This window comes from Oenanthe melanoleuca, chromosome Z, assembly GCF_029582105.1.
Source record: "Oenanthe melanoleuca isolate GR-GAL-2019-014 chromosome Z, OMel1.0, whole genome shotgun sequence".
NCBI lineage: Eukaryota > Metazoa > Chordata > Aves > Passeriformes > Muscicapidae > Oenanthe > Oenanthe melanoleuca.
This window is the reverse complement of record NC_079362.1, coordinates 76,489,904-76,516,364: the sequence shown is the minus strand read 5'-3', so window position 1 is coordinate 76,516,364 and position 26,461 is coordinate 76,489,904. Positions and strand designations below refer to the sequence as shown.

The 26,461-nt window shown below is 44.9% G+C and overlaps 1 protein-coding gene and 1 long non-coding RNA gene across 6 annotated transcripts in view; one reads left to right on the top strand and one right to left on the bottom strand.

The window, feature by feature from the left end:
• The window catches only part of LOC130265104 (uncharacterized), a 178,310-nt gene that overhangs the window by 111,813 nt on the left and 40,036 nt on the right, over positions 1–26,461 (top strand). The window lies entirely within an intron of this gene.
• Positions 6,740–24,814, bottom strand: MALT1 (MALT1 paracaspase). Of its 5 annotated transcripts, none has more exons than XM_056513902.1 (17): positions 24,620–24,814; positions 23,676–23,842; positions 22,283–22,404; positions 21,731–21,881; positions 21,430–21,608; positions 21,099–21,195; positions 20,407–20,439; positions 19,303–19,329; positions 18,179–18,214; positions 17,157–17,360; positions 13,824–14,001; positions 12,643–12,717; positions 12,129–12,256; positions 10,457–10,606; positions 9,578–9,735; positions 9,255–9,380; positions 6,740–8,533 (listed from the first exon to the last, which is right to left on the bottom strand). In XM_056513902.1, exons 1-17 carry the CDS (start codon positions 24,796–24,798, stop codon positions 8,069–8,071), a joined length of 2,475 nt encoding a protein of 824 aa, XP_056369877.1. In that variant the 5' UTR covers positions 24,799–24,814; the 3' UTR covers positions 6,740–8,068. The 5 variants fall into 5 exon arrangements, with proteins under 5 accessions (XP_056369877.1, XP_056369879.1, XP_056369882.1 ...); XM_056513904.1 differs by having other exon boundaries at positions 18,179–18,211; XM_056513907.1 differs by lacking the exon at positions 24,620–24,814 and adding an exon at positions 24,134–24,564.

Sequence of the window (26,461 nt, the reverse complement as noted above, 5' to 3'; positions counted from 1 at the left end):
TTTGTTCCCTTAACTGCCATACGTAGGGGCCTTTTTCCTTCCTCCTCCTGATATTTATTCAAGTATACCAGGATTATTTCTGAATTATTCATCATACAATATCTGATTAGACTGTGGTGGTGCTGGTTCCCAGTGCTTAATGAATGAGCCATTAGGCTTCTGCAGATGGTGCCATCAGCAGCTCCTGTGCTGCGTGTTCTGTGCATTTACCCAGCAAAAGTAGAGTGCTGAACCTGAGCACGGGCTGGGAGATGAGTAATACACATGCAGTGATCCTGCAAATTGCACACAGAGCAAGTGTTGCTGCAAAAGTTACATTTTGTTCTAGATGTTACCTAACATAATTTTCTCAGAAAATCTTGGTATAGCTGAGTAAATATCCCACCAAACTACTCAATACAATCACTGCAAGCAGTGGAGGACAGAAACTGACAGCAATTTACGAATATGTGGTCCTGCAAGCTGTGACAACTGCTGCCATGACTTAGGGGTGCAAGCAAGGGCAGAAACCATCTGTGTGCCCTGGGCACTTCTGTCTTGGACGAGGAGACCAAGAAGTGAGAGAAGACCCTGTATTCCAGAACCCAAGAGGGTTCTGTGTCTGTGAGAACAGACACAACAGGCACAGGTGCACCCTTGCTTTGGGAGGGCCTTGGGAAGTGGAGACACTGCATAGCTCTGGGTGTCAATGAGCTCGGGAAATCCACCCCAAATCACTCAGCTTGGCAGGGTTCCTGCTGGTGCTTTGGGGCTGGCACCTGGACAGCTGGGGAGAGGGGCACTGGGGACAATGCTGGGTGACACAAGAGGTGCTGCCCCTGTGCAGGAACGGCCACACAGGCACTTGGGACCAGCAGCAGCTATGCTTGCACTTCTGCCTTTCCAGAGCCTACTCTGGAAAATGGAGTAGGCACATAATAAAGGAAAGAGGAGCCCAAGAGCGATTTTTCTGCCACTTTCCCTCTCTTTACTTCAGGAAATGCTGTCCTCACAGATGAGGGTGGCAGCAGCAGCTCAGCCTGGCTGTGGTTGCTGATTCCAAGCTGCCCATGATGATCTTCCTACAATGGAAGCAAAGTTAAAATCAAGGCTCTTGCTGGTTTGTGGCCAGCATGGCCAGCAAGTCTTTCAAGCCCTCATACTTTCCATACTGGTCCTTGGCATCTCCTGCTGGAAAAAGGACATCTGATTCATCCCCACCTACTGAAGATGAGTCAGGATTATACAAATTCCATTTAGTTTGTGTAACAACACTGCTTCCTGCTTTGCAAACTCTCCTGTCTGCTGCCATAAAAGTCCATTGAACAAATCTCTGAACTCACAGGGATCAGCAAGAGATGCCCCTCTGGGGGAGGGTGGTGGGGGGCTGGTGGCTGGCATGTCCTGGTTTTGGTCCCTCCCTAGGACAGACAGGGGTTGTTATCACCATTAAAATTTCGGTCAAATTGCAAATACTGCTGCCTCTGCAATGATTCTCTCACCAGACAGGATTTAGTAACAGCTGGCTATTGGCTGCAGCTCAAACATCTTGTTGGCAGCTTCCCTCTCCTGACCCCCAAGGTCTACTGCAGGCAGTCCCCTAGCCCAAGGTACACGTCCTGTCCTTGCCAGTTCACTAAATCCTTACTGGGCTTTGGCATTACTCGTGCTCCAAAGATGACTTTGCCTGTGTTAGCATGGTGAGAGGGAAGGAAGCTGCTGCAGTCCCACCTGTGAGTGCTCTGCTACCCCACAAAGGTGTTAAAAGTACCCAACAATCTACACCACCAAAAATATTTTAGAGTGCACCTAAGTAGGAAAACACTTGTGCTGGCATACCACACTGCTCCTCGGATGTGTCAGCACTAGGGACAAGCCTCTCCCTTCACAAAGGGAGAGAGGAGACCAGGATGATCTCTTGGGGACAGAGGGGAGAGGCACCACAGCAGCATCCAGCCATAGCCCCAGGGGTTTCAGTGCTCGAAGTGCCCATGCCTGGCTCCACAGCCCTACCAGCAGTGTCAGAGGCTTTCCCCTCTGCAGCACAGAAGGGCACGTGGCAGCCTCATGACTTGTTCCATGTGAAAGAACAGCTACAGCAGAGTTACCTGCCTGGAAGGGTCCCCCAGTGACAGCACTGCTCCCTGTGGGCACGAGGTGTGGGGCACACGTTCCCCCAGCTGCTTCCCACGCAGAGCAGTGGCCACCACGAGCCAGTGGCAAGTGGCACTGCACCAGTGACACTGCTGGAGGCTGCCTGCACTGCTTGGCTGAATTACAGGCTCACGTTGTCTGGGTGGGGAGGGGCTTACCCTCCCTTCCAGCCCCAGGGATCTTTTCTCTTGGTCCCTTCACCTCCAAAACCTCTGCTTCAGAAGTTAGACTCCCATGCAGCCACCGTGCAAGAGGTGGCTTGGCTTCAGATCAGTCAAAAATCTCCATCTTGCCCTGCATGGGTGCAAATAATAATGCAGGCTGAAAAAGCAGCTGCTGAGCATCATCTCTCTGCTCACGAGATATTTTATTACTCAGGGCTGTCCAAAAATGTCCATCTTACATAACTAAACCCACTCTAGTTTGTGATACATCAGAATTCTAATTATACCTTTTGTACCTTATATATACACCACAGTTTGAACATCCTAGAGCTGGCAGGCAGATGGAGTTTAACAGGAACTATTCCATCAACAGATGCTACTACCGAGTTCTCTTTGCTCAGTCTGGGAATGAACTGATGGGCAAGGCAAGAAAACATGTTTTCTTACAGAGACACCATCTGCCAGCTTGAGAAGCTGCTGTCACCAATGACTTAGGATCACTGTATAAGGAAAAACATTATTAATACCATTCTCAAGACAGCCCTGTTATTAACTATATTGTAATTGTATTATAACTATTAACTAGCATCAAGACTACAGCAATAAGAAAATACTGTAACTAATTAGTCTAAAAGGTAAATAACTAAACAAAATTACTTGAGAAAGGGCAGATATTTCTCTTGGGAACCTTTAGGTAACAAACCTGGGTTTAATCCCTCTTTGCTATCATATTCTGTTAAGAATTGTTGCATGACATCAGCTAGAGCTTTTCCATTTGTGGAAACTTAGTCTCCACAAAACAACAATAAAGAAGGCTGTTTACCTTCTTTGCAAGGAAAAGAAGGGATTATTGGATGGTGAGCAAGAGACATGAGGAGTTCCCATGGGTTGTTTTCTAGAAGAGGAGGATGAGAGGTGTAAAGGTGTCCCAGCACATGCAGGGTACTGAGGGGCATCTGGCACTTCTCAGCAGATGCGAAAAGGAGAAAAGATGCTGATGGTAAGGCAACACCAGAGTGGAGGGTAAAACACCTCATTCCAAGTAAAACTCACTCCAGCTGCCAAGTGGCTTGCTCTTGTGTATCCCACCACAGCATGTTGCATTCATGTTAAAACCTGGACTATCCCAGTGCAGACAGCAGGAGAGACTGGCAGGGAGGCTCGGCAGTGGTAACGAGTCCCACCTCTGATTTATGTGCTGGGATTCAGTGAGGTGCAAACAGCCCCATTCTCACCCACCAGCATGGGTAAATGGCTTGCCAGGAAGCACAGCTATTTTCTCATTCCAATGAACCCACTACTTCCATTAAAATAAGAGCTGAGAATCCAACGGGTGTTTCAAAATCGTGTTTGCTTGCAGCTGCAACACCAAACCAGAATCTGCAGCAGTTTTCTGCATATCCCTAAGGCAGGCATGAAAAAAAGCCTATGAAGCTTTGAGAATCAGCAAACCAGTATTTTACAGTGACTCTGTAGCTTCTTAAAAGACTGTTATGCTTCTTACAGACAAAAAAAAAAATACTGGATTTGGTACGTTATGAATATGCAGTCCTGAAAAAAATTGCTGGACCAATCCTGGTCCTGCAAGGCAGATCTCATACATACTGCTGCCATTCAGCAGAAGAGGAAAGAGAGGAAAAGAGCTGGCAGGCACAAAGAAGGCAGGATGTGAACAGAGAAGACTCCTGGGACTGCTTTAAACACCCATGGCTCTGGCAAGCAGCCCTCTCAGAGGGGAATAATCAGAGCAGTTTGTGACAGGCTGCCTGATGGTAACCCACAGAGGAGGTGCTTGTCTCTGCAGGCATTGATCTCTTCTCTGTGGTTTCTGTTGGCAGGACCTAAGGGAATGGCCTGAAGTTGTGGCAGGGGAGGTTAGGTTAGGTTTAGGTTAGATACTAAAAAAGGTTCTTCACCCAGAGGGTGGCAGGACACTGAACATTCCACAGGGAATGGTCACAGTCCCAAGGCTGCCAGAGCTCCAGGAGTGCTCTGGCACAGGGTGTGACTCTTGGGGATGACCTTGTGCAGGGCAAGGAGCCCAAACCCTTGTGGGTCCCTTCCAAATCAGCACATTCAGTGAGCCTGTGACTTGTGCTGTCCTGCAACACACAATCAACATCCCTCTTCTTACAGGATGTTGGGAAGCAGAGCTGGCTCATGTTTGGAGAGATGAAAGAAATCATAACTACCACATTAACTCATCAGAGAGTCCAGGAAGCATCTGAGAGCAGCTTGATCCTATGTGTAGTGAAGTAATTTGCATAACAGGTTGAAGACTTATCATCCTAATTGCAAGTGACTTTGAAAGCTGAAAGCAGGGTGCCAGCAGATTCTGTCTGAAGGGCAGATGTGGAAGCTGGTCCTTGCCCTGCACTCTCTGCAGATGTGGAGGCTGGTCCCTTCCCCCTCCAGATGTGGAGGCTGGTCCCTTCCCCTGCAGATGTGGAGGCTGGTCCCTTCCCCCTCCAGATGTGGAGGCTGGTTGCAGGGGTAACACCCCCACAGGGTTCTGGGCTCCTGCTCACTGCAGGAGCAACAAGGATGGGAGACAGCATTTCTTCCCATTAGCTCTTCAAATAAGCCTGCTATGATTAAATTGCTGCAGCAATACCTTAGAAATTAGTAACTGCCTAACTGCCACAATATAGAGGTGTCCTCACTCCACTCCTAGACTATTGCAATTACTAAATGATCAACCTCTTAAAAAAAAGCAAAGACCAAACTCCCTGAAATTCCCAACCTGTCCTCCTTCTCCTGATACTTTAAACCTATCTCCAATTCCCAGCAAAAACCTTGGAGTTCAGAATGCTGCACTCTAAAAATTGAGCAGATCTTACTGTGCCTGAATTAAAATTCTATGCAAGGAAGAAGTAATACTGAAACATATCTGCATTACAGCAGTGAGGAATTGATGTCAAGGTGAACACAGCCCAGCAGCTTACTGCTTGTGAGAGCTGCCAGTTACTAATTAGCTGACAGAATGAGGAAAAGCAGTTGATGCATGAGCCAAGGCAGTAACTACAGAGACAAGACCACCAGCCCTGAAATCTACTGAAGAGTTCAATGGTGCAGTGATCTTCTGGAGCCACAGGCAGTCTCAGGACTCTCAGGGTAACAAGAGGAGCCAGCTTGCAGAGCTCTATGGAGGAACAGAAGGTAAATGCACTCCCACCTTACTGCAGTGTGGTGAGGGACAATGGAAGAAGTGTCTTGGCCTTTCTGAAGCACATGAACCTTTCTTTTGCCAGAGAAGCCTGAGTTTATTTGGATTACCTTACACCTTTCTTCTAAACTTATTCAATGTCCAAACCCAGGTAACAAACACTTATGTTATACAAAACCATACAGCAATGCTAAAGCAGAGGGCAAAGTAATTTAGCCTATCAAGTACTTTAGCAAAAAATAATTATCTCTAAATAATTGCACTGCAGGAAAAAAACAAACCCTGAGGCTTTGATTTAGAAAGGGTACCACAAGCCAGAGAGCTGTAACAAGTGCCTAGGTTTAGGCATGTCTTTTAATCCCACCAATTTCACTGAGATTGAAATGTTAATTTATGCTTGTTGAACTTTTAAAGTGCTTTCCTGGACCTGGGCCAAAGGAAATGGGTGCTGCTTGTGCTGAAGAACCAGAGTATTTCATTCTGAACACTAATGATTAGAACAGTTAGAGCAGTTCCTACAGACAGTGCTGCAGTGAGAAAATGTCTCTCCATCACCATTTTTTAAGTTTTTCTCCACACACTCTACTCTGCCACAGGCAGATTTTGTCAGATCTGGACAAGTCTGAGTGGTTCAGGTCACTTAGAGAACCTCTGTTAAGGTATTGGCAAAAGCAGGTTTAATGTAAATGTGCCAAAGGGTGATGAGGCTGAATGGCAGGGTTCACTCTGGGAGCTGCTACATGGATGATAGACACAGAGGAAAGTCTGTCTAGAATCAATGTAGAAGGATTTACACAGGCACCATGGATGCCAAAGCCTAAGGGAGGCCCTGCTGCTGAGTCACAGGGTTCAGACTTGGGCAAGGGAGCAGCACCTCACTGCTGACTAATTTAACATTTGTGAAATGATTCAATTCCTATAAGCAGAGCAGGAATTTAATTCTAGATCTAAGATGGCAATATCCATACTATACCTCCCATAGGGGATTTAAATCAATTCACACACAGAAAAGTACAAAATGCATATATAAATATGTCCAAGGGTACCTATTAAAGATCAAACACATCTCAAGAGGCAAGGGTTGAGCTTTGAGAACCAAAGGTATCAACCCAGGCCCAGATCTGGATATCTTGAGCTGAAGCTCATGATTTAGATTTGCCCTTCTTTTCTGTTAAGGAAATTCTTTCACTACATGTTTTGTTCAATGAAGTTTTGGGCTTTTTAAGGCTGGAAGGCACAGAAGAATGTAGCAAATACACAAGCACATAATACATAATTCTGTAGACAAGGATTTATTACACAGTAAGAAAAAAGACAAACTTTCATACAAATTAGGAAACTGATGAAGTATTAGCTCAGTATTACACTCCTAGACCATGTCTCAAGCTATAGCTATGACTTAGAATCAACTGCACAGAACAGTTAATGCAAGTACATCTCTGTCAGTAATAGGTATGGCACTATTTAACACCCTGCAGAAGGAAAACAAATTCAGGCTCATGTACAGATTACTTCAAGTATGGCTATCATCCTGGAATAGCCACATCCATGTTCCCATATCCACCTTTCAGCACAGAGCAACCTGCAGACCACCAGACCTAGTTAAAGATGCACTGACATTCCCTTCAGAAGTTTTCTGGCCCACCAGGACATCCCTCAGTGCCCATCCTGCATATTGCCAGGCCACCAGACAGCAGCACTGTCCCCTGGAGACTGAAACTGGCTCCTCTGCCTCAGTAACATTCACTTATTTTGTTTTTATGATGGGCATCCTAATTAAAGCAATTCTTCTTCTCAATATTACCAGTGCTGAAGAGGCTACTACCCCTGTCTGAAAACTCCCTTTGATTTTAGTTTCCTCACACCCCAATATTTTTGTATTTTCAAAGCATCAAGACTTTCAGAGTCCTAACAAAAGATCACTTCTCTTGTGATGCTTGCTTCAGCCCTCAGCATGTCTATGAGACTGACCATACAGTAACTTGTTTGCTATGAGCAGGGACTTGCCCTCATCTTTCCAGTTAGTGTTCTTCCAGAACATGAAAAACCAGATACCAGATCAGCAAAAATCTTAAGAGTGCTGTGTTATGTAAAAGAAAAAAAAAATCATAATAAAAACAATCCGCCATGATTCTTTGCTCCCTCTGATAATCTGTAGTTCTCTTAAAAACAAAAGTGATGTCAGTTTGCTGGCTCTCCAGGTTTTGGGTTCCTTGCACAGATCTTGCCCATCTCAGATGCTGTCAGATACTGGACATCTGACAATCAGAGAGGAGAATGCAGTCAGAGCTGCTTTTTGGCTACATCCAAAGCACTGGAACATCAGTGACTGATCCTAACACATGATGGCCAAAGAACAGAATAGGAAACTCTGAGCAGTTCAGATTTTTCCCTGTATCAAACAACATATAGTAGGTGAAAAAAATAAAAATCATTCATTTTTCATTCCTATTGGTCCAGTTTTGTCTGTTAAGATATGAAAAATTTTTATCACAACCTCATTCCCAGAACCTACTCTAGACTCTCCAGGCCTTGCCCACAAGTCTCCAAACTGGGGAAGATGGAGAGGCAGTGTGGAGGCCACTCTATTCCAAACACATCCCAGCTACTGCTGTTCAGAGAAGCTAAGGCTGTCAGAGAGGAAGAACTCCAGTTCAACAGCATCATCAGTGGTCTCTACTGGTACATTGCTCTTTTCCACAGCGGATGAATAATGCTGTACTTCATGTCTTGAAGCCAGTGTGCTGGAAGTTCCATTGCAGGAACATGCCCCTGGTTGTGTGATGCTGGGTGAGCAAGCACAGTTTGGATGGTGAACACCTGGAGAGGAGCTGGGATGGCAATGACTAGGGATGTAGTGTTCAGCTGCCTCTGGACTCGATTCTACTGGATTATGGAAAGGATAACCAGGCATGCAACAGGTCTGGGGACAGTTCCTGGGTTTGAATCCACGGTGAAGGCCTAATTTAGCAATAAGGGGCTTCCCAACATTAATTTCCTTTCTTTCATCCATTGTATCTTCTATTCCTGAATACTCATAGTGCAAGCAAACAGTGAAGATTAAATGTTCCTGTAAAAGCAGAAAGAGGGGGAGAGAAAAAGTTATCCTTCCTCTCCAAATAAGCACTACAGGAAACCCTCAGAGAGGCTGTGGTCTCCTGGAGAAGCAGTGACCTTTCTAAGAGCTGGAGACACAATGGGCAGGCCTTGTTTCCTGAGGGCCTCTTTTGGTCACTGCTTGCTCACGGAACGTTGGCTATTTCCAGAAGCACTTGTGTTACCTCAGCTGCCAGAGGCACTGAAGAAGAGATGCCAGGCTGTGCCTGGCACAGATGCTCATGACACAAAGGTACAGAGAACTCAGCAGTGCCCCAGTCTGCTGAAGTGAGAACCTTTCAAAAACTGTGCCCATGAGCACAGGCTGATGAAACACAACTTCCATCTCCTACTAATGACTTTTAAGAGGCAGCTCTGCTTCAGGTAATTTCTTCCTAAAAAGCACAGGAACACCTTCAGAGCATGCAGGAGGTGATCTGCACAAAAATAACCATTTTGGCCAAGTTCAGCATGGGGCTGGAAAAGGGCTGTGCATGCTGGTTTCAGGATTGCATACACATCAATTCCCTGCCTTCTACCTTTCAGCTGAAATGAAGGTCACTGAACTGAGTTATTATCCATTCTTTCCCTCCACAGGACTTACTACACTAACAATAGCTGCCTCAACAGAACTGCAAAGCAACAAAAATAATGTCAATTTCTGGGCAAACATGTAATGAACAGTATATACTAACCCTTAGTTTCTGCAGTGCACTCAGCCTGGTGTAGAGGCAGTATTTGGGAAGGTCCTTTGATACTAAATAGCTTCCAGTTTCCTCAGGAGTTCCTTTATTGGTCTCTTTAGGATCTACATCCAAATCCTGTTGCAAGGAAAAGAAAAGAGAACTTAATTGATGATACAGAATCTGTAGATCATAAAATAGTATTTCTTTCAGTTTGAGAAGTTGCAGCACTTTAGACCCATTTCATTATACAAGATGCAGCATGATATGGGTGGAGCAGAAAATTTTCAACTTCAGAGGAGCAAGATCATGAGACAGCAGCAGGAAGGACTTACAAGTGGGAAGTCTGTGATGTGGGCTCTGCAAGCTGTGATTTCAGGGGGCTTCTTCACTATCTGAGTATAGATTATCATGACATTGGAGAACTCGGCTGCAAACCCCAGCTGAATCTGAACACCACACTGGAACTCTAGAGACATACTTTCTGGAAGCTCTGCCAATAAATAACACGTTGTTACAGTCTAAATATAAACTTGCGTTTTTCTTCTTCCATCATTTAACAAACAAGAATTAAGTGCTTGGCATCACAAACAAACATCTGCATCTCTGACAGAGCATTCCTATACAACGAGTGGTCTTGGAAATGCCATCCCTGACCCTCTGCCCCAACTGCCAAAGAAATTTGAAGATGTACTCCAACAAGTTTAGGTGAAAAAGGTAAAAAGGTCTTAAACCTCACTACCCTTCTTAAATGGCTGGGAAGCCTGGAACTGTCTTATTTTTATTTTTCTTAGTTGTCTGCATTGAAAACTTCTTTTCATCATGCACATTTGCCATACAGTTCATCTGGCTGTTTCAGATGATGACTTGAGAAGGAGATCAGTGACATCTTACAAATGTCACTGCTAGACATGCAGTACTGGGAGACTGTCCCTGAAGACAGACAACCTGTGTCTCCTCTCCACTGTCTGAGTAGTCTTAAATATAAATATATTTATATAATTTTATATAAATATAAAATAAATGAATTCTACATGTCACCTTACTCTTTACTACCTCATGTAGGGGTAAACCCCAACAATAAAACTTCCAGCTGAACACAGTAGTGAAAATGCAGCTATAACCTTGAATTTCTTCCATTCCCATTCAAGAGCACTTGCTCTTCCTTCTCCCACCATGGCAGTAGGATGGTGTAAAAGCAGACTGTACTGTACCATGAGCTTTGGCCCACTGCAGGTTCCGTGCCAGGGACTCTGTAGAAGATGTGCTTTGCTGGACAGGATCAGTTAGTGCCCTTTTCTCTGACAAGCTGCTGTGGATCTCCAGGGCTTGCTTGCCTTTGGTAAGGGGACACTTGCCCATATCTAAAAACAAGATGCAGAGAGGTTCTTTCAAAATCAATGCTCCTACAATTCCAACTGAATGAAGTGCCCTCCTGCAATGTGTGGTTGCTGTGTTTATGCCAGAGCCAGCACACCCATCAAGAGCTGCAGTTTTACAAGTGTTCCTTGCTTCCTCCTTCCCTGAAGGCCAATGCAGCTCTGCAGAGCCCCGAGGGGTTGCACGAGGCCTGGCCAACATCATCCCCTGTTCCTCAGAGCCAGCCCAAGCAGCATCACAGCTCTGACTGGGCAAGGTCCTAATTAGAGAGACTAATTTCAAGAATGTGAGTAATTCCATTGGAGGAGGTTATTCTAAAGAACTGGGGGCAAGGGGAATATTTTAGGTTTAGATACAAGGGCCCAATATTGATTATTTAACAGCATCACTAATGACCCACATGTCAGGACAGAGTGCTAAACTTGGCAAGTTTGCAGATGATTAAAAACTGAGAGGAGTGGCTGATACCCCACAAGACTGTACTGCTCTTCAGAAGGTCCTGTTCAGGCTGTGGCACTGGGCAGAGGAATGTAATGAAGTCCAGTGACAGGGAAAACCAAGCTCTGCTCCCAGGCAGAATAATCCCCTGCACACATCCACAAAGGGCCTGGACTCACTGGGGTGCAGCTCTGCAGGAAAGGACCTTGGGGACCTGGTGGCCACCAAGCCGACCATGAGCCAGCACTGCACTCTTGTGGCAAAGGCACAGCAAGAACCACGGTGCCAGCAGCTGCAGCCCCTTCCATGGGGGCTGTTTCCATGGAAACACCTGATGGGAACATTCCTCTGCACAGCACCTGCACTCCAACACCTGGCAATGCTCACAGCAGTGCTTGTCACGCTGCCTGACAGGTCAATCCTTCCTGCACCCTGAATACAACACAAAACTGTGACCTGCAGCTGCCCCAGGCTGCTGAACCCAGGGCTGAGCTGGGCTGATGCACCTACACACCCAGTCTGACACTGTTCTGTGCTTGGGGCAGGTGTCTGCAGAGAAGCAGGACGCTTTCCCTCCACACTCTTCACTTTAGTGCCTCTCCAATCAACTCCAAAATACAATCACTGAACCAGGCAAATTAACACAGTGCACTGCCCTTTTTACTGCACTTAGAGAACAAATCATTATCATTGCTATAGCACTCTGAGGCAAGTAGGACTATGTTAAATGTTTAAATGAACGTGCAAATGACTGGACTGCCACAAGCAGCTGGCACCACAGGACAGAAGGGCAGTTTTGTGGATGGACAACTCAAAGCTCCATGCAAATACTCAGAACAAATAAGGTTCACTGAAGAGGAAAGTATAAAACTGAACACTATTAAAGAAGCTCAGCATCAGCAATGTTGTTAATATGCAATCCAGTGGCAGCTGCTATTTGAACAAAATGCAGTAAGAAAGAGATTTAAGTAGTGTAACAGATTCACCATGAGAGGAAGGACATGGAAGCAAAGCTGTTTTCAGTAATGCAGACTGGGGACACTGTTAGTGCAGTAAGCTGGAGCTCACCTTCTGCAACCTCATCAAGCAGAACAGTGACCTTCTTGTCTTCTAACAAACGGTCCTTCAGGAACTTCATGAAGATTCCATTGGCCAACCCCAACTGCTGAATTTCAAAAGCTTCTGCTCCTTGACACCTGTGAGATCATCAGCATCAGAGAATGAAAAAACACTGAAAAACCTGCATGATTAAGACTAAATTTATATTGGGAATGGGAAAAGAAACCACACAATTTGAAAACCAGGTTGTGTCCAAGGCCAACCTGCTCTCTGTGTTCCCTTGCAAGCAGCTGATGGAAGTTTCTCTTAAAATGACATCCCAGACTAGACCTGTTCATCAAACTGATCATGAGGAGCTTAAATTTATTATAGATGACTTTCATAAAGCTCCTGAATACTTCTATTCAGCAGTTTTTGCACGTGAAAAGTGAGCAAGGTTCCTGGCCCACAGCACAGTTCTGAAAAAGTTCAGCTATACAATTGCAGTCATTTCTGTGGCACAGAAGAAGAAAAACTTCCTTACGTTGCATATCCAAAAACAATGTTGGCTGTAACCTTCAGAGCATCCAAGATAAGAATTGTGTCATCATATTCATTTCTGTAATAAATGGAAACACACCAAAGTAAAATAATAATTTGAGAACTAATAATGGCAACAAATTCAAAATACAAAAAAGAGCAGAGTTCAGAACCAGTAATTTGTTTCACTCCTGCAAGTCTGGAATGAATTCTGACTCTCAAATACAAAAGTCAGCACCATCAACACTCTGCCTGAGGGCAGTGTAAAGAGAGGCACCATGCACTACCCAGAGAAGGGCATGCTGCAGTAACCAGTAGAGTTTGGCAACAATCTCTGCAAAACACAATTCTGATATCCACCTATTTTAGGGTATTTAAAAATGGCATTTTTAAAAAAGTTTTTCTTTTCCCCACATGGGAACTAACAACATGGGTTGTTAGTCTGAGGCTTATGTGGATGGACTTTGCATGTGGACAGCAGATTGCAAAGCTGAATTGTGTCATGGGCATTTCATCAGCAGAGAAGTTCAGAGGCTCCACAGGTACTAAAGCACCAGCAATTTTCTGTTATGAAACATTCCTCAGAGACCAAGTGCCAGAAGTGCTGACTGAAGAGCTGATTTCAAGTGCAAGTTTCATTGATCATAGTAGTTTTCAACATGGGAAGAACACAGTACTTTGTGTAAAAAAATCCCATAAATCAGTTGGTTTTTAAGCTCTAAAGATACAGTATCCTCAGTATAGAAGCAAAATCCATGGCTATCAAGAGTTTTAAAATAAGCACTTCACTTGAGTTCTTCTGCTAAGTTAACATGCCTTTGATCACAGGGATTCCCCTTCCTCCCTGTAATGAATGGATAATGACCCCAGAGGAAAGGGTCCCATTTCCTCTTCCAGATGCCCAATTTCATTTCTATAACTTTTAAAAAACAACAGCAAGAAGGAAATAAATGTCACTGAAATCAGGAGGCAGGTATGCACCAAAGTCCAACCACCAGGTTTGCATCTCCACCCAAGGCCACAGGCAGAGGTCTGTGGGTGAATCCTACTGATGCTCAAAGCACTCAGGTGCTGTGAGTTCTCAGAACCACGAGCCCTGCAGGGCAGTGAGTTCCCAGCAGGAGGCCCAGCTCTCTGTGCAGATCCCCAGGAGCTGAGGCCAGCTCTCAGCAGGGCAGGCCATACCTTTTGCGACACATATCCAGCAGGAAGACGTTGAGCCCCGTCTGCTTCTCCTGCATCAGCTGCAGGATGCTCTGCACACACAGGCAGTTTGCTGAGTGGTAGGGCTTTGGGGCATCAATAGGAACCAGGAAACTGTTCCCGTAGTTCTCGTAGCCGTGGCCAGCATAGTACAACAAACCTGAGTTCACAAGAGGTGTGACAGGGAGCAGAGCATCAGACTTGTGTCCACCTGAGCTGGTCAGAACCCCCCACACACTGAACGTGGGCCAGGGAGCTCTCTGAAGCCACTCCCAGCCACATCAACATCAACTCCACAATGCACTGACACAATAAATTAAAAGAAGCACAAAAACCACATGTGCAATAAATCAGTTAGATATTTGCATAAACACACCAAGTTACACACTCTTAAAATGCTCTGAGTAGCTGTGACCTCTAGCAGAGACAGCCTGTTATAGGTAATGTGCAGCTGACAGATAGGAACAAGGAAATGGGCCAACTGTGAGACATCTTCACATGTGCAATTACAGAGCTCCGAGCAGCAGTAAGTCTGCAGTTTACAGACAGAAAAGAAATGCTGAAGAGTTTGGTAGGACTCCAAGGCACATCCCCATTACCAAACTACCAACAGCTCATGTTCAGTTGATTGCAGCTGTATCTCATAGTTACAGATTCATGACTCTTCTGGGACTACTCAACAAACAAACTCTTTGCATGCTTACCTAGCCAGAAATTATTATCCTGCCATCATGTCCCTCATGTGTCACTACACAACAGTCTACAACATTGTAAGATTTAGAATCTTTAATAAAACATAAAATATTTCTGTAGAAAAAACCAACTTGATCAGGGCATTAAAGAAAGTTTTTCTGAACCCTGAAAAAGGGAACTGCAAGCTATGGCTTAGGTTTTCCTTATATGAAAAAAAAAGTCCAATATTAAAGTCATATAAATTTGCATGAAGATTAGATGATCTTAGAATCAATAATCTCTACTGCCATAAAATGTAGTTACCAGATTGCACAACAATCAAGTTGTATGATTTAACTGATTTTTCCTATTGCCTATTCCCAGTGCTGCTTTTCCTTAATGATGCGAATTCAATATTTTATATTTTATTTATCTAGTCAAAGCAGTCTGTGGGTCAGATCTGCAATTAGAATATAATTCTCAGCTGAACAAAAGTCAACAGAATTCTGACAATTTATGCTGGCTGGAGATGTGATATTCTTATCTTGTTATTCTTATTGAAATTTGCTGAAAAATTTAAGTCACTACAAGAGAGGCATATTCAGAGAAAACCCAAAAGAAGCTTCACCCTAACATATTAATTTGACCTACTGTTAATATAGCTCATGGAGGTGGGTGTGCTAGAGGTTTCCACCTTTTCACTACACACAGCTACAAGAAATGAAAATATGAGGGTTGAGCTGAGCTTGGTGAGCTTCAAGAGAGCTAAAAATATGAAGTGCAACAGCATGACCTTGTGTCAGGCCCCGAGTTAAAAGGAAAGTCTTCATGTGATTTCCAGAGTTTGGATGTGGACCTAAATCAGGGTTATATTTGAGATTCTATCTATCTGAGCATATATTCTGTAGTAATTGACTTACTGACTGGCTACATTCCTTTCCTGTCCTTGGCAGATGACTGTGCTATGTGCCAAGTACCTGCAACAGTTAATATGCTGAGCTCACCATCAGAAATAAATCTGCACATACCCAGGGTAAGTGGAGTAAACATGTTTGGAGGGCCTCAACGGAGACTCACACACAACAATTTTAAGTAGGCTCAGGTTCCTCAAAGACGTCAGCATTTCAGTGATATCTGCTTCCCTCCCTCAGTCCCTCTCATTTAAAAAGAAAGCAGCCTCAATATTTTTAGCCTTCTGAACACATGTGCCTGTGCCTTTACCCTGTGTGGAATACAATGTTAATTGCAGCCTACATTTAGAACAGCACAGACTAAGGCAGCAGAGGAGACAATCATCATCACTTTGTTTACTACTCCTGCCCTTAAGGACCAGCAACTGAAATGCCACTTTCCTGGCAGTAAGCCAGAATTACACAACCTACTAGGCATCAGGTTATATGTAGCAGGGACTAAACAGCAGTAGCCACTATGCCTCGTCTATTTGAAGATATGCTCACTAGAAAAGGTAATAAATCATTACCCATTTGTGCACTGACAGCATCTTTTACAGGCTTTAAGCCATTAACAGCCACTATGCAGCAAGAACAAAGTGATCATTTAAACTGAAGTAGTTATTGCCAAACACCACCGAAAAACTATTCTGCTTACCTTTTCTATCAACTGGCTGGAAAAGTACAACTGCAAAAACATGCCATGTAAGAGCTTTCACATGCGCTGCTGAGAACCTCATTAAAGCCTTTCAGTACTTTATTTGCTACATTCATGTCCACAATTACTGGGAAAAATTGAGAAGGTGCAAAAATCTCAAAGGTTCACCCAAACAGATAAGCCTATCTATTTCCCAAGGAATAATAAAAGCAAACTGCTCTTGAAAGCCTCATGTTCCTGCCAGACCAAGGCTTCGTGTCAGGCAGGTTTTGGCTCAGATATAAATGCCCAAATGTCAGAGCAGGCAGTTCTGCACAGACAGAGCATCAGGTAACACACCCACAAAATAAGCCATGCTAAGAAATAAGCTGACCTTGTGTTCCAAAAAGGGATCAAATAATGTTTTCTCAAATCGACTTTTACTACAGGAATTCTGCAATCTATTAAATAGGGACTGAGGAAAACTTTTTGCTCTCTGTCCTAAATAATTTCTGGTGTTTTTTATACAATCTTAGCAAACACCATCTTAGAAAAATGACAAAACAGTGGCAGTCAGTGGAAAAGCTAAGAACATTTCTTACACTCCAAACCAGATCACTCTTGGCCTTTTCTGTGCTAGGCTTTTGCTCCATGCATCAATTCCATCATGCTCTCCCCCACTTCTGTCTTGTGCTTTGTCCCCCAAAATCAAATCTAGGCAACGTACTACCAATACTATCAAACAAAATAAAAGCCCGCACTGCATGTTTAGGTGTGGTTAAAGAATAAGGTTCAAACATTTGACCTGTTCTATTTTTTTACTTCCTAAAATAATGGAACTGCCTCCGTGTTCTGTTTTTTACTTCCTAAAAGCAAAGGAACAATAACATTTTAACCAAAGTCAGAGGATATGCTGGTGGGTGCCTTTAATTATTCTTCCTGTTCTACATACATCATCTTTATCCTGAAGTTTGTTTAGCAGAGGCAAATACCAGATGTTGCTACTTGATACATACAAAACTGACCTACTTCAGAAGGGATTTTAGGTGTCCTTACCATAAACACCTTTGTCCAGGAGAAGTAAAAATTCATCCACTGCATTTCGCATCTCAGACTCAGTAAGATCCAGCAAAGAAACGACTTTGAAATCCAGCTGCCTTAACAAACTGGTCAGTTCATAGACATCTACCATTGGGGCCTTGAGCTGGGGATGATTCCAGTAGCTCATGTTTCCTATCAACAGAGCCACCTTGTCTGTGGCTGCCAATACACACAGAGAAAAAAAACACATCACATTTATATATTCCAGAGATTCAACACCTTTAAATTTAAGGTTTTCCAAAGTGGAAAAAGTATCCAGTCTCATTCAGGCACAATATTTTATGTGATTTTGCAAGTCATCCCACACCAACAACACAGCTCAACTCTCTTTTCAGCCTGAAGAAAAAAACTTACCTGTGTGAGAGGGGAGCACTTACACTCCTCCTCACACTGATGAACCTGAAAGAGTCATAAAATTCTGACAGAGGCCAGCAGCCTTTCCACCGGTTTAGTATCAATGGGACAACATGCCTGCCACTCAATGTGATTAAAAAAACCTAGCAACTATTCATATCACATGTGCTACCCATCTCTTTATGAGCTTCAGCTCAGCATCAAAGCATTCACATGATGGAACAGAGAGAGCTGAGCCTGCAAGGACAGCACTTCTCAGCAGACAGGATAGCAATCCTCTCTATCACATCATCCCAAAAGCACTGCCTCTCAGTGCTCAAAGGAATGCAGTAACACACTGGCTAAGGCTGGCCACAGAATCTGAAGCAGTAAACTGAAACAGATGAGAAGCTGCAGATGCTTCACAGGGTCACTAAAAATACTGGTGCCCTCAGCAGAGTTTACTCCTGAAAGGGCAAGCAAGCATTCTAAAAAGACTACACAACAGATCTCCCTCCCTGGAGCTCTCTATTTGCCCCATAGGTCTTGCACTGGCAGTGTCAGTAGTAGCAATACTCAGAAGCAGAAAAATCTGCTTCTTAGATGTCAAATACATACAGTCATTTCAGTTCAAAACTACTTACCCACAGGTCTGTGACTTGGTTCTTCTTGTGGGTCTGCTTGAAATAGAAGAAAAGAGCAGTGTGTCAATGACTACAGAAAAAGAACTGCATCTTCCCCACAGCAACAGTCTAGTGGCACTGCTTTGTCTAACACTTTGCTAGTTTAATGTAAGAAAAAAGTCCTGTTTCTCTTTTGGATGGGGTTTGGGGGTGTTTTGTTAATATTGTTGTTTTTGTTTAGCTGATTTCCTTTACCCTTTCCAGCAAACAAGCTGACAGGATGTGAATAACTAGTTCTATAGACTAAGAAAGAATAGATTTTGAATTTCACAAACTGCACACTGGCACTTTCAGTGACATCTGAACAGTTCATCCTCTCCAAGCAAAATGCAGACATGCAAGGTGGGGGATGCTTAGCAGGGATTCCCATCTGGATGTGAGAATTCTTTTATTTTGTGCTTCACAGAGGGGTGGCAGAGCCAATGCTGTGCCAAGAGAAACAGTAAGCAGTATGCCAAAGTGGCACACCCAGGTAACACAGCATGGCAGAGAAGCCCTCTAGTGCTTGAAACTGAGGCTGGGCAAACAGAAATGTATTGGACAACCTAACCCAGGAAACTTATCTTTGGGAGTTGAGGTTTTGGGAAAACTGTAACAGGGATAATCCCCCCTGGGGCAACACTATGGATCTACACTTCTATAATAAACACCTAACAGACTTCAAATCACACTGGCTGACTCCAACATGACTGCAGGAAATATGCCATTCAACATATCATGAGTGATAGCCAGACAGCTTACATCTTTTTCACATTAATTACCTGAGAAAGCAGCAATGTGCTAAAACTGAAAGTCCCAAGAAACCACAGACAACAAAAATAATTCCCTTTGTATCTGTGGAAGTAGGTGTGCAGCCTTGGGTGATTTTACAAACAGCACCCCTGTGATTCTCTATATGCTTTAAGTTAAATCTCTTGGAACTAGAAAGATGTGCTGCTCTTAAGATGATACCAGCTCCTATTCCATTCTCAGTTACAGATGCATCCAAATACAGTAAAGTTTATATTGCACCCAGCAAACCTTCAGTGACTTGTAACATAAAATGAAAATGCAAAACTAAAGTTTTTTCAAAACTTATCACTTGCCTGATTCCTGAAGATCACTGAAATCTTCTGTGAAGGAAAACACCGATAAAATAATAGTTTAAACAAGAAGAAGAACCCCCATTTTATTAGTAAAAATGTACCTGCCATGCCATTATTAAACAAAGCTGTACACAGAAAATAAGTTGCCTTTCTAAAACACTTTGGCTTTGCATTTCTGCAAATGAAACCTCTTGTGTTTATTCTACACAGAGAAGAGAAAATCCTATAGCAATACAGTAAGCTGTACTAGACACAGCATTGCAATACAGAAGATGTAAAAACAAAGAGGGGGATAGTTATGACACCTCAATCCCACAGGCATGCAAGTAGGTTGAAGGAAAAAGGAACAAGGTACCAGAATCATCCCACTGGAGAACAGATGGGCTGCTGAAAAAGCAACATCCTGAGCAAAAAATCTGATTTTTTGAAGGCATGTGTATTCAGAAAGACTTCAGACACAATTTTCAAACATTCTAAGCTACCAGGGGTTTTACCTCTTTATTCTGAGAACATGGAAAGCAGGGAAAAGAAAAGTAACATCTCTGAAGAAGCAGTGCTCCCTCAGAGCAGCCTGGTGCCATGGCACACAATCCCCTGTGCTGTGAATACTGCACTCAGAGATGCTCAGTGTGAAGGGATGGTACCAACATTAAAGGGCACTACACTTCTTCCTCCCTGTTGCAACAATGCAAAGGAGAACAGAAATCATCCTGAGGATGTTGCAAGAAACTCTTCTGCAGACATGGAATTGACACTGCAACTAGCTCTAGCCAGCTCTCTTAAAATCACTCAGGTTCCTGAACATCTCCAGATTTTCTTGCTGGGATGTTGCCTCCCGAGCCCCACTGAAGTAATCTTCAGATCTTTATATTCATTTGAATACCACAAAAGAAGAAAATAGCCTGGCTTTTCTCCTGTGTGATCTAGATCACACAGGTGTCCAGTCCAGGCAAAGAAGAGAGAAGCACATGCAAAAGGACTGTTGCATCATCCATCAGTGTTTTAAATCCAAGCTCTTAACCCACACACCCCTTTTAGCAGCACACTCAACAACCTGTCATCCCCAGCACTGAGTTTTGATTCACAACTAGAGGTTTACATTACCTTCTGTGCACTCCACTGCCATAGTTTTCCTTCCTTGCGTTTTAAGGAGGGGAAAAAATTGGAAGAGAAGCTCTCAGTTATGAGAGTTAGCACACAAGGTGAAAGACAAAGGGCACTGTCAAGCTGCTCTGCAATCTGGCTCACTTTACAGCAGTGTAAATCTGTACTGGCCATAACACTGTAGAGTAATGATTCCTGAAACTCAGGAGTACTAAACTAGGGTGTTTCTTATCTGTATTGCCAGATAGATCTGGAAGCTTTACAAACACATCTGCTCCTCTTCAGCTCACTGCAAATACACGTGCACTGAAACATGTTCATTCATTCTGCTTGAACAATCTCACCTGTCCTGATTGCTGAAGGACTCCATGTAACAGAGTTTGTGTCCCCAGCACGGGTTAAAGTGGTTTTTAATTGTCATAAAGCATAAATCAGCTTGCAATCTGCTAGCAAGACACATGCTGCCAGGGCCAAAAGGGGATAGCATTTCTGTGCTGGTTACCATAAAAACTCAAAGCTCTCAAATTCCATTTGCTGGATGCAAGCACAGGTGTTTTAACAAAAGGATAAACTGAAAACAGAGAAGGCATGTGCTTGGCTTGATATTGAAAGCTTCAAAAATCAATTTCAGCGATGTGGAAGAAATGGACAAAGGAGCTGACCTGTATGAAACAGAAGAAAGAATTCCTTACCTACAATGACTTCTACCTTCTTGCTGTCCTCGTCCTCCCGGTCGTTGAACACATGACACCAATATGTTCCCTGATGTCCCACGTCCACGTAAGTTACCTATGCAAGCATCATTACAATCATCCCAACAGACCTCAAAAAAATACCTGCACCAGGTATTTGAGCCTTGCACCGAAGCCTTACAGGCAAGAAAAAGTAAAAAAACTAAAAGCAGCACTTCATCAGAAGTTATTAAGGTTCTGGAGAAATTATTTTCTGCAAGAGAACTTTCTGTGGTAAGCTCAAGGTGCTTAACATTAGCTCCCAAAAGCGTGGCCCGTTGCAATAACTTACTGTGTAGACATTTTTGCTCCCATTTGCCAATGGAAATCCATTTCTGAACCATTGGTAATTAGGAATTGGGTTTCCAACAGCTCCACATTCTAGTACCAAAGCATCCCCCACTGTCAGGGTTTGTGGCTGAGGCTGATTACAAATGCACAGCTTGTTTTCAGGCAAACCCATTAAGCGCCCTTAAAAAATGAAAACAAAGGAACAAGAAAAGGAAGTGTGAGACAACCCAAGCACAGCAGCAGGGACCCAAGTGCCTTGAGGAAGCAGGAAAGCACTTCCAGGAGGCATTTCTGCCACTCACCATGAGGTGCATCCTGAAGCTCACGAACTTCAAGGCGTGCCCACCGACTGAACATGAAAGAAGAGTCACTGTTCACTCGGCAGATGTAAAAGCCAGAATCCTTTACACTCACTGGACTCAAAACCAGCTCTGGAGAATTACCATGGGGAACCTGCACCACAGGTAAACCAAAAATACTTCCATTTCGATTGATTTAATCTAAATCAGGATCAAGCTTTATGATATTTCTTTCCAAGTCCATAACACCATCCCGAACTCCTTCACTCACTCAAAATTCACTGGTAGGCTGAGATAACTGAACTGACAGATTCCTTTCTGCCCCATTCCACACTGACAGCCCTCAGGAATGAAGCAGTGTGAAGATAAGGAATCAGTGTTTTGTTTTAGTACATTCACAGGATCATTATCCAACATCTCTTAAACTTTCAGTTTTATGAGTATACACAGCAATCTTCTCTCACTGTGAATAAGAGTCTTGAAAAAAGGACGATCCAAAATCATCATGTGTTATTGTCACTATTTAAAACCCCTGCATTCTTTATGAACTCTCACCTCTTTTTCCTGCTTGAACCACTGGTAGTGCACAAATGGGTGTCCTGCTGCCCAGCAGCACAACTTGACAGCCTGACCAGAGAGCACTGCTTGAGAGTCTGGTTGCACAACAATCTTCACACCTTTAAGAAAGAATTTACACATAGGAAAGTTATGAAGAAATACAAGTCCATAATTTATATTTGCATTTAAATTGCTCTTGAAGCAAAGAACATTTCTGTCATTAAATATACTTGAAAATAATTTGTTTGTAGTGTGTATATGCACAGTTCCAATGCTCAAATTGATCAGTACTCCATGGAGCCCATAAAAGATTTAAAATTAATCATTCAGATATTTTCATTTTAAAGGAAATAATATGTCTCATGGTATCACAGATCCCTTTCTGGAAAGATATTCCTAGTTTTAACCGTTTGCTCACTCCCAACAATTTCTTTGAGCTGTTCAGATTAAGGCCCAGCCTGTGGGAGTCAAAAGCAGTCAGAGTTTAAGTCCAACAGAGTATGTTTTCCTGCTATTCCTTATACACTCTTACGAGCTGAATCCTTGGCTTCAGCTTTATGCCTCCGACTCCTGCAGAAGACAAGGCTGGGGTTTTCTGCAAGGTAAAATTTTCCACTTCAAATCTTAACTGCCAGGAGAGCAACTCTGACATTACTCTGATATGATGCAGTTATTTCCCTAACCTAAACCATCTTGTTACAGGATGGTCCCAAAAACAGATCCAAGGTATAGCCAAGGTCATCAGAAGAAGGAGGGGAAGTCAACTGAAGAGAAAGTTTAAAAATCATTATTCAAAGCATTCTTTGCTCTGGATGGTACAACTAGACCAGAATCCATGGAGACAACAGCCTGAAACAGAAAGCACATGGAATTTGGAAATCATTAACCTTGCCTGGCAGGGCAGTGGGTTCTATCAGCTGCCTGCACACAAAGGATTACTCTGAAAGAGTGGAACACACTGACAGCTACTCCAAAAAATCTACAGCACTTTGAAGTTCCCTGCTTTCCTCACTCCAAAATCACTTCCTTCTACACCTAGCACTGGAGATCACTACCTCAGTTCCCCATGCAACTTCCTCTGCTGCTTCCTGCAGCTGTGTTAAGTAGTTTTTGAGCATCACAATCCTCTAGCATTACCCAATACAAAAAGCAATTCTATTATTTCAATGGAAAGGACAGAAAAATTAAGAAGATATGCTCTTTCCAAAATTTCCACTTTTTTTAAAAATTTCTCCAGACCCGCATCACAAACAGCTCTTAAGAACATAGACCAGAAAAATTCAATTCAGAATTCAAGCACTAAAGATGTTTTTAGTTACTGTAGAGTGTAACCTTGAGTGTTTCCAGTCTAAAATCCAGGGCTGCAGTGAAAGCACAGCCCAGAACTGACCTGAGTGGCTGAGACACCGGAGAGCCTCAGTGTGCTCCAGGGCCTGCAGGGACTCTGCCAGCTCCAGCACAGTGCAGCCCCGATCCCCCAGCAGCCTCAGCAGACTCCAGCTGGGGCTGCCTTCTGGCTCCAGCACCTGCAGGGAACACTGCTCCAAATCCAGAGGGCTACAGAGCAATGTGAGAAAGACATCACAGACCTTCTTAACACCCTTCTCTCAGAAAGGACCTGGGTTAACAATCACTTGTAGATAAATAAAAATACTTTGTAAAATAGAGATGGGAAATTCCTAGCTGATTTGCACATATTTGCAGCATTTCCTTCAAGTTTCAGGAGTTCAGAGGTCATTCAGTGACACCTCCACAGACAGAAACTGGTATTAGTGAGCTGGATGGTACAACAGATGTATATACCCCGAAATTCTCAGCAAATGTATTAGGAAACCTTCTATTTCTCACTTGTAAAGTCTCAGCAGAAAAAGTAGTACAGCGCCTTTCATTTCCATGAGCCTAATTTAGAAGCTGTAGAGAGTGAGTCAGACTCTTAACTTCAAAGTATAGGAAGATAGATTTTAAAGTTTCTGTAAACAAATGACTGCCGGAGCCCAGGCTAACTCACCCACTGTGTAGCGTAGTTAACTACATCTGAACTCTGCAGTTACAACTTCGGTGCTGTCATCACGCACTTTCAATCACAGCGGATTCAATCAACACAAAAAAGGAATTAATGACAGCTAACTAAAGCGAATACAAGGCTACGTATTCCCACTAAAAAGATTCATCAACGTTTCTTTAAATCCGAGCGCCACGCAAACCCGGGGGCGAGACACCTTCAGCAGATGGTGATACCTTCACTTATCAAGTGGACTTTCGGTGTTTTAGGGGATTAGAGAGGGATAAAGATAAGCACCCACCGCCGGCCCGGCCCGCCGCTCCCGCGCTCACCTCAGCCGCAGCGAGCCGCGGCTCCCCGCCCGCTGCGCCAGCTCCCGCCAGCCCTTGCCGGGCGCCGCGCGGTCCAGCAGCTCGCTGAGCCTGCGGAGAAGCGGCGGGGCCAGGCGGCCGAGGGGCAGCGGCGGGGCCGGGCGGCCGAGGGGCAGCGGCCCCGCCGCGCCGCGCTCCATCCCTGCCGCCGGGGCGGTGCTGCCGCCCGGAAGGAAGCGCCGAGCGGCAGCGCGGGACGGGGCGGCCAGCGGGAGCGCGCCCCGAGGGGAGCGCGGGCACCGCACCTGAGGGGAGCGCGTGCACCGCGCCCTGAGAGCACCGCGCCCTGAGGGGAGCGCGTGCACCGCACCCTGAGGGGAGCGCGCCCTGAGAGCATCGCACCCTGAGGGGAGCGCGGGCACCGCACCTGAGGGGAGCGCACACTGAGGGGAGCGCGCCCTGAGAGCATCGCACCCTGAGGGGAGTGCGGGCACCGCACCTGAGGGCACCGCCCCTGAGGGGAGCGCACACTGAGGGGAGCGCGCCCTGAGAGCATCGCACCCTGAGGGGAGTGCGCCCTGAGGGGAGCGCGGGCACCGCGCCCTGAGAGCATCGCACCCTGAGGGGAGCGCGTGCACCGCCCCTGAGGGGAGCGCACCTGAGGGCAGCGCGTGCACCGCGCCCTGAGGGGAGCGGGTGCACTGCACGTGAGGGGAGCGCGTGCAGCGAGCCCTGAGAGCACCGCGCCCTGAGGGCAGCGCGTGCACCGCACCTGAGGGCAGCGCGTGCACTGCACCTGAGGGCACCGAACCCCGAGGGGAGCGCGGGCACCGCACCTGAGGGCACCGCGCCCTGAGGGGAGCGCGCCGGCCCTGCGGACACCGTGAGGTAGCAGACACAAAGGGAGTGTGGTTGTACCTGTGTTGAAATGGGAGTGGTGTGTGTATCCGACTGCGAGGGCGAGATCTCCTGCAGCGTCCCCAGCCAGCGCTGAGAAGGCACAACATGGCTTTAGAACTGGGGCTGGGGCCCACAGGACACTGAGGGCAGGGGTCTCGCTTTGAGGAGAAACAGCTTTATCCAGCTGCAACCAGCACGAACCATGGAGTTTCCCCCCTGACACAACTTTCCCCAGCCTGCTGCGACTCTCCAGGAGGGCAGTGTAAGGCACCGTGAGTCCTTCACCGAGGGAGAGGCCACTGGGGAGCAGCCTCGCCGGGAGGTGCTCCCGAGAGCGATCGTCGTCGCTGCAGGCGATCTCAGGCGAATTCTCACCTCTCTGGTATTGCAACTTGCTCGAAGTAGACTGAAAGTGCCTAAGAAACTAATTTTTCTAACATTTTTAATCAGTGATCAAGCATTTGGGTTGCTCAGAGAGGTGTTAGGTGCCCCATCACTAGAACTTGGTCTGCTGGAAGGTGTCCCTGCCCATTCTGGTGTTAGACTAGGTGACTCGTAAAGGTCCCTTCCAACCCAAACTGCTCCGATTTGAATGTGGCTGCTTCTCATTTCTTTGGGGGTTGTTTTGACTATTAGGCTTTTATATAAAACATAGACATCCTTATCACTATTTTTGAATGAGGGTGGTTGGAGGTGCTATATTTATTGCTGAACACCCCAGTTTCCTATCTGTCTAGATAACACTGGGAGCAAGAAGTATTTAGCACAGTAGGATCTTGTTACTGGTTTTAGCTGCACATCCTGCAAAATGCTTAGGAAAAAACTTGGCACAAAAGTTGCTTTTCAGCCTCTTCCACGTCCCTTGAGCTCAGGGCAGTTTGTGCAATTCATCTCAGCCTGTCCTGTGTGAGGCTTGTCTCCTTGGGTACTAACAGTGGAAATACTTTCTTACTTCAGGATTCA